The 8518-nt window shown below is 38.1% G+C and overlaps 1 protein-coding gene across 1 annotated transcript; it reads right to left on the reverse strand.

The window, feature by feature from the left end:
- Window positions 1-1371: 1371 nt before the first annotated feature.
- On the reverse strand, window positions 1372-8246 carry Ermn (ermin). Its single transcript, XM_021194929.1, has 3 exons — window positions 7835-8246; window positions 7183-7275; window positions 1372-3823 (listed from the first exon to the last, which is right to left on the reverse strand). The coding sequence occupies exons 1-3, from the start codon at window positions 8073-8075 to the stop codon at window positions 3306-3308; spliced, it is 852 nt and encodes a 283-aa protein (XP_021050588.1). The 5' UTR covers window positions 8076-8246; the 3' UTR covers window positions 1372-3305.
- Window positions 8247-8518: the final 272 nt, after the last annotated feature.

The following is an 8518-nucleotide window of genomic DNA, read 5'->3' on the forward strand; positions in this document are numbered from 1 at the left end:
TGTGTGTGTGTGTGTGTGTGTGTGTGTGTGTGTGTGTGTGCGTGTTGATTGTTTGGCTCAGCCTTCCCATGTGCCGCAAGAGTTGAACACACATTATGCTCTTCATATTATGTCATGACCTGTTATTTTCATATTGGAAAATATGAGTTTTGGCATTAGCTTTTATAATCTTCTTATTATAAAGCAATGAAAGTTCAGGCTTCAAGAGAAGTAGTTGCTTTTCTCATATCATTAAACACAGTTCCTCTTTATGATACTCTAGAATTTCATCCTCCTCTATAATTACTTATTTTAAATTATTTCCTTGATCACTTTGAGAAGCTTAATATCAGTTGAAAGTATACCGCAAATAGTACCTCATGTGCAATGCAGAATAGCAAGATCAATGTGTCAGAAGAGCTTAAGTACATTACCTTGAGGGCTACAAAGATAAATGTGTTTTTCATATTGTTGGTGCCAATATGCATCTAAAGCAATTTTCTTCTCAAAATAATAGAAAAATTTCATGCACAGTATATATCTAACTACCAGAAGCGCTCACAGTTTCACACATAATTATTTAAAAATCTTTTAGAAACAAATAATTTTAGTTACGTGTTCTCTTGATTTTTATAAAGTACATTGATTGATGGTCTAAATAGCTGCTTACATGAAAAAATTCTCACGAAATTCTAAAGAAATATAGGCTGAAAACCTGAAACAAAGAAAACCAGCTTTTATTGAAAGGAAATCAGACAAGGAAATTCTTTATTTAACAGCAGGTAGGTAGGTAGACGATAGGTAGGCAGGTAGCTAGATATATATTAAATAGAAGATAGATAGATGGATNGATAGATAGATAGATAGATAGATAGATACTGAACCAGACAAATTCCATGTCTTTAAATATAGTATGAAATTAAAAGTAAATTTCATTTTCACCAAGACATAAAGCTATGGCTAATTCCCATTCATCTGTCAACAAAGATAACTAAGTCATCTAAGACATGCCAGCAGTCACATAATCCGCAACAGGCATCAGGTGCCAGAATCCTTCCCACCCCTGAATCTTGAATCACAAAATCTCAGCCAAATCTTCATGAGTGGTTATCAATTGATAGTAACCTAGATGAGTTTAAAATATATTAATATGCCCCCGTGCCATCTGAACAAGACCTTTGTTTTTCTTCAGATTTCACAGACCCAAATATCCAACTACCACCACCATGTTATCCAGGGGTTAACTCTGGCCCTGCTGTACTGTGATTGAATGCGGCAAAGTATAATGATAACTGAAGAATGTTACCAATGATCTGATGCTGCATTGCTTTGTCCACAAGAATAAATGAAATCCCAATTGAATATACCTTAAAATAGTCTTTGTGGACAGAATGTTTCATAATTGTTTAATTTTGTAATAAAAGGACCCCATGGAAAAAGTTTGAGGTTATGGAGTACCATAGAAACTAATAGTTTTGTCACAACCTTTAACTATATGCTATCTATCTCATGTAAGCTCCAGAGTAACACATCATCTCCATCTAACAAAACAACTGTCACGTGGGTAGATCAACAGTGTAGTTCTGTTACCTAAAACTGGGCTTTGAAGTTAAGTAGAAAATGGCAGAACTCATCAGGGATCCAGGAAAGCACAGGTTGTCTCTATAGAATAATCAAAGGCTCTAAATCAAATAGGAAAGTGTGCCAGTCCATCAATCTCCTAGCCAACGTTATCAATAAAGACAACATTTCTCTCATTTAATTCAGAACATGCACATTTGTCCTAAATGAAATCAGCAGGCTCAACACTCTAGGGGTAACAGATCTTTTACATGGTCAGGTTGTAAAGAATTGCTTTGAAGAATAAAAGAAGCATGTTAATTCAACTCCATAATAGTATACGATACTATGGAAATATATTATATGACCAGGAGGAATTAAGGAAGTTGCCATGAGATTGTGTGGGATTTGTTACACATAAATAAGCAATCATCTAAGCGGGAATAACCCTGGCTTTTACACAGACAGAGTGAAGCAAACAACGGGATGAATAGCACAATGAAGGCTGTATTACAGTCAGACAATAAAGAATTGTCTTTCTATTTGGAACCAAAAGATATTTTTAATCTGTGATCACAGAAAGTTCAGGGCAATGTATACAGAATCACGAAATGAAAATTTGTGGAGAAAACTATCCAAGAGTATAAATATACCCTTTTCATAAATATTCAGTGCATTATTTGACGTGTTGGCTCGGGTGACACTCCACAGGTGCAGTTTTAAGCTTCTTGATTTGGGCGTTGGTCCAATAAATCATATATTCCCTACAACTATCAGCTTTTCCTCTAAAAATATATGCTCAAACCCTATTTCTAAAATAGTCTAAGATAATTATTTTTCCATTTTCATAGTAACTAGTACAGTTATGACTGCCAGTGTCTCTCATTTCTAAGAAAAATAAAAACAGCTTTAAGATACTGCTAATACAAGAAAGTGTGGTAATGAAGTAGGGCATTTTCTTAAAATTGTGCTAAAATTACCATTTTTACTTTTAATGATTTTCATTGCTCTAGACAAGACTTTGTTTTCAGTAACAAAAATAAAAGCCATCATCCAATACAATTCCCTTCTCAATGGCTCCCCAGTCATCTAGGCTCTCTCTGGATCAACTTCACAATTGATTTAATTCATGTGGAAAGCATAAAGCCAGCACAGGCACTCAGCAAACAGAATTCTGGCTGACAATTGCTTAGCCTTTTAGTGAGGAAATTCACTGAACAGTTGCACCTAGAATGGATATGTGCTGAATTTTTACTCAGTAGATGCCAAGGAAACTGACTTAAGATATAATATTTTTTTACAATAATTAGAAAAGAAAAAAAAGTCAAAATCTATAAAAACCATGTTTGATGGAGGTGGGGTTTAACTTTAGGCTTCTCATTGGCCCGAAAAAGAAAAAAAATATATACCAAGAGAATGATGAGAGTCATGTCTACTGTTCTCTTTCCCTTGTCTTGGCTCTATTGCTGCTTTTAAAGACAAATTCTACCAGGCTTGGCTCTGTGACAATGCTTACCTGATGCTATATCAGTTAACTTTTTTTCTTTTTCTTTTTTTAAAGCAAAAACCCAGGAATGAATCTAAAGCTCATTGGTTTGAAGTTACCCAAATGAGTTTTGTCTATGGTTATTTCCATGTTGCTTTAAGGTGAGGAAGACATTAAGCTTGCACATCTTGCAAATAAGGCAGCTGAAGACATCTCAGCGGAAGGAAGTTAGAAGTTAGCTTTTCTTTAACACTCCCGACATTCCTCAGTCCCCGTTAGTCTATAAGTGCATCATTGACTCAAACTCATCAATTCTCTGTTTGGTGTTGCCTTTCCTGATTTTCCGATAGGATATCGTGTTGTATCTGGAATAAGAATTCCTGGCGATATCTCCCTTCTTTCCGAACACTGGCTGCTCATCTGGGGTCCCTGGTTGGGAGCTGGGGCTGCCTAGTGGGGAGTCCTCCCTTGCAAGGCTTTCCTCTTTTAATGGAGAACCTTCTCTGTGTTTTCTCTTAAATTCTATTACTCGAACTTCATCTTCCTCTTCAGCACACTCATCAACATCTTCCTCATTTATCTCCTCATTCCACACTTCTTCTTCTTTTTCCTCGTCACACTTAGAATGCAAGATGTCAACTGGACGAGATTTCTGGAACCCCAGCCATTCGATTTCAGTTGCCTGGCGGGCTATGCTCTCATCCTCTCTCAGCTCTAGATGTTGGTGGGCAATTCTTTCCTTCTGTCTACTCACTTCCAGGTTGCTGCTGTTCAGAGGAATCTTCTTCCACGGATGCCCTGCAGCAAAATGAACTAGTGGGTGAGACATGCTGGGTTTCAGAGCACCTAGTGGCTATTCAGGAATATGCTAAGCCATTCTTCTGGACAATGAGAGTCCAACCTTTGCCTTCTCGACTGTGACTAGGGGTTGCCTGCTAAGTTCTAGACAATCAAATAGGTTTCACAGTCAAAAAGGGTAAATGCACAGCCCAGCATTTAAGTCTTTAAAATGCTAATGAGCATTATGCATTTTCAGAAACGTCTCCAACACAACCTCCTTTGACTGGAATTCTTTTGTCATAGACTGGTGTATTTAGTAGGATTATTGCTCTCTGAGGCACACTTAAAATTTTTCTCTTGCAATAATTATATGTGTGTGTTTATGTATATATGCAGATCATACATGTGTGTACACATATATATTTTATATGTGTGTATATGTACACACTCAGTAAAATATTTGAATTTACTTCACATCAACAAACATATCTGAAAAGCTCCATGCAAACAATGCCTTGGGCTAAAACACTTTATTGCAGAGTGTAAATGATGTCTGCCCATAACTAGTCAAACTAGTTAGANACTGTCTAACTAGTAGACACTGTCTCTGAGTGGGCTAGAAAAATGGATCAATGGTTAAACTGGCTAGCTACTCTTTCAGAGACCCAGGGTCCAGTCCTAGTCTCCACGTGGCATCCCACAACCATTCCTAACTCCAATTCCAAGGAATCCAATACCCTCTTCTGGCTTCTGTGGGCAACAGGTATGCACACAGTGCACAGACATATGTGAATGCTAATCATTCGCACACATAAAATAACAACAAAATTAAAAGCTACAAAAAAAGGAGCAAAGGCAGGCTAGACAGGTGGCTTGCTGTTTCAGAGGAACCAGGTTTGGTTCCAGCATTTGCATGGTAGCCTATGATTCTGTGTAACTCTAGATCTAGAGAATCCAATGCCCTCTTCATACCTCCAGGAACCAGGCGAGAGATGAAGGCACTAACATACCAGCAGACAAAACACTCATTGTATGTAAAATAAAATAAAATGTTAAAAAAAAAAAAAAAAAAAAAAAACGGAAGATCACAGGTCCCTAGATATTCAGAACTCAGGAATTTATAAGCGGGCCACTGAGTCATATACAACATGGCTTAAGATCCTCTACTGATTTCTAGAGATCCAGATCTAAGGCTTATGTTGGGCTTGTACTCATATAATGCCAGGTTCTCCCGTCTCCCCAAATGACAGCAGAGTAACGGGGTTATTTGGTGCCATGTTGTGGCTTTCAGAAGACTTAAAGCACTATAATTTGTTTCAAAACAGCTGGATCATATTAACACAATTCACTAGCGTTTCTTGATGTATAAGAATGAATGGTAAGAGAACAGAAGGGTTTTGTTTTTGTTTTTGTTTTGTTCGAGACAGGGTTTCTCTATATAGCCCTGGCTGTCCTGGAACTCACTCTGTAGACCAGGCTGGCCTCGAACTCAGAAATCTGCCTGCCTCTGCCTCCCAAGTGCTGGGATTAAAGGCATGCGCCCCCACCGCCCGGCTGAGAACATAAGTTTTTACTGAACATGCACACATAACAGGCTTATGTGGAAAATGTTACCTAGCCATAGAGAACATGGCTAGAACATGTGACTTCACCATTCTCTTCCTATGCCACAAGAGCCTATACACAAGGTGAATGGACATTGCCAACTTCTTTTCCCCTCCACAGCTCTCCCTGTAAGTCTGTTTCCATCAAAACCTTTATTTTCCCTCTGAGTCCAAGATTCCATGGACTATGAGAGAAGTAAACATGAATTACCATCCACACTGGTAATAACAGCTGCCCACTTGATATTTTTTACATTGCAAGTAAGTGTTGCAATGTAAAGAGTTGGATATTGACTAATATTGGGCTGTGTTTTGGTGTGTTCTCCCACCAATAAAACTCAACACAACACACACACACACACTCTGATTTTTTTATTCATATTCAAAACTCGGGCCCAACCAAGACTGTCATGAATAAAAAAATATCATCTTTCGATTTAAATTGATTAGTGTTTTTTTCCTCAATATTTTTAGCATCTTATTCTTGGCAGGCATATTCTCTTAGGAGACTGTATTTTAAAAGGAACAGGCACAGAAGCCAGCACCTCTGTCACGGAGTCGAAGTGTGCTGTTTTAAGAGGGAAAGGGGGATGAGCAGAGCCAATTTCACTGGTGACACCATGTCACATGAGAGCCCCATCCCTCTCCACTTGATCAAAAGGTGCAGTCCTGGAAACCTTTGTTTGCAATGGATCTCCTTACGGGTAAAGAAGCTATAGGTGGATGACCGTGAGCCCTGCCTTGATAGACTAGTAACATTAAAAACAGAAAGACTAGAGGAACTCAATTATGATCTTAACTTTTACCACTGCCTGTGCTAAGATGATCTTTCTGCGATTCCTCTGTGATACCAGCTACTGCTTCGCTATAACTACGTACATGTATGTTGCCCAGCAGAGACTCTGGGAGTTGTCTAGGCAAAGAGAGAGACTCCAAAATTCCCAATTACCTCCCTGTTCTCCTTGGCATCTGTTATTGACCTAGTATTCTCCTGTCCCTTGGGGCTTCCCCTTTGTTTTGCCTGGTAGGATCCTAACTAAATTGGTCAGGTGCCACATGCTGGCTTCAGTTTGAGGATAAGCTGTTTACAGCTTCTAGTGAGGGAATGATTAATAGATTCTATCCTGTGCTGAGCTCAGAAACTATTTGAATGGAAATCTCAAAGAAAAAAAAAGTAAATATCTTCTTAGAAGTAATGTTTAGAGGATGTTGTAACTTTGTCTACTGACTATACTTCTATACTTGAAATTTAACAATGCTACTTCCTTGGTCTTTTTCTTTCACAGTTGTGTAAAGATCATAAAATTATTTTTTCACTCTGAGTCATTTTTTTTTTTAACAAAAATTAGTTATTCTATACTTCTTTCAGACATAATTTTCCCACGTAGTAACTGGTTTTATAAAGTTACTTTAGATCGAATGTCAATAGGAAACTTTAGACTAAACCTGTTTTTAACCATCCCAGAAGCTGCCCAACACCCATCTGAAGCACAAATTAAAGGAAAGCTTGATGTAGTGGGCTAACCTATCAAGACATAGCTATCGCTTCTCCATGCCAGGCAGTCAGACTGACCCAGACAATTGGGAGCTTGAGCCATCTAGAAAGCTGGGTACGGTGGGGCATGACTCAGGTAGCTGCCTTTAGCAGCATGAAAATTTTGAAGTCTTTATTTGGAACTGCTTTCTCTATAGCACACTTGCAATACATGCATCTTATACAATTATATCACATCCAGCTAAATAACTATGTTAGGAAACTAGGATTCTTGTTACCTTCTCGGAAAGCCATGTCTTCTGCACTTATTTCTTGGAGAGAAAGATCTTTGATGGCCTGGTGAACAACGAAGACGTTCTCTTCTGGGTTTTCTAGGGAGAAACACAAGTAATGTAACATTTCCAACACATATGGTTAAAGGTTCACAAATCATTTTATTTTTCTGATTCCTTTAAATTTGATTGCATTTGTTTAATAATTAGTTTCCACAATGATAATATATAACAATGATATATATATATATATATATATATATATATATATATATATATATAATATTAGATGGATTAAGATATCTTTAGGATCTTATAACTCTGAGTTCTCTTTTTTCTAACAGCAATGGACCTGTGGTTCTAACAATTATAGCAGTAGTTACCATTGGATTACCATTTAGAAACTATGTAACCACTCAATAAAGGTGACTGCTTTTATTCTGTTTTCTTCCAGTGAAAACAATCAGGGGGTCAGCAGAGAAAACAGCAGAATTGCAGAGCTATCAGACAAGCCTGAGTCATGAATCAGTATGGTAGGAAGTCCCTATTGTGTATAGGGACGGTATATCTTGAGCTTATTTATATAATATTAGTTAATATATATATTTTAAAAGCTTGTAAGTCGAAACAATTAAACTGAGAAAAAGAAATACTTTACCATTGAGAATCTTCTCCTCTTCAAACCCTTTAGGTAGGATGTTCCCTTTCATGTGTCCACTTTCTTCTTGATTTTTTTTTGCAGGTAAATCTTCAAGACTGGGTTCAACCCTGTAGTATGGCTGGGTCTCATCTGCATCAGTTGTCTCCTTCCTGGTTTGACTGCTAGCCTGTTGGCCATTCTCAGGTGGTCTGTCCCCATTGCACTCTGTCCCACTCAGTGTCACAGGAGTATCTGTCATGATGTTCACTGAGGTCTGATTTAAGGAAGCAACAAAGAAAGTAAGGAAGCAGATCTTTGATAAGCTCTAATGCTGTGGTTCCTACAGTTCGAAAACCTAAAGTAGAAACGAACTCTCAGTCTCACATGCAATAGCAAGATTCCTCCTAAAGGTTTTCGGGGCTCAGAATGAATATGATAGGGTTTGTCAGTTTGGTTACCAGCCGGGAGCAAAACCCAGCCAATCAGCACCATCCCCACCACCTCACAGCTCCAGTCTCAGAATTAATGTTGCCTTCAATTTGCATAAACAAGCAATCTGAAGCAATCAGGCTTTTGTGTTGGCATGCAAAGGGGGACTTGCCGCTTGTCAGTCCCCCTCTGGGAACAGAGATTTTTGTCCCTCTCCATAATGGCCCATTGTAAGTTTCCTTGTAACAGGAGCCACAATTGTTCCCAGGCTTT

This window comes from Mus pahari, chromosome 3 (assembly GCF_900095145.1).
Source record: "Mus pahari chromosome 3, PAHARI_EIJ_v1.1, whole genome shotgun sequence".
In the NCBI taxonomy this organism is placed as follows: domain Eukaryota; kingdom Metazoa; phylum Chordata; class Mammalia; order Rodentia; family Muridae; genus Mus; species Mus pahari.

Coding starts and splice junctions, on each gene's coding strand:
- Ermn (XM_021194929.1), bottom strand. CDS start 8,075: ATGACAGATACTCCTGTGACACTGAGTGGGACAGAGTGCAATGGGGAC. Junction 7,276..7,834: donor AGAGGAGAAGATTCTCAATG/GTAAAGTATTTC, acceptor GTTTCTCCCTAG/AAAACCCAGAAGAGAACGTC. Junction 3,824..7,182: donor AGACATGGCTTTCCGAGAAG/GTAACAAGAATC, acceptor ATTTTGCTGCAG/GGCATCCGTGGAAGAAGATT.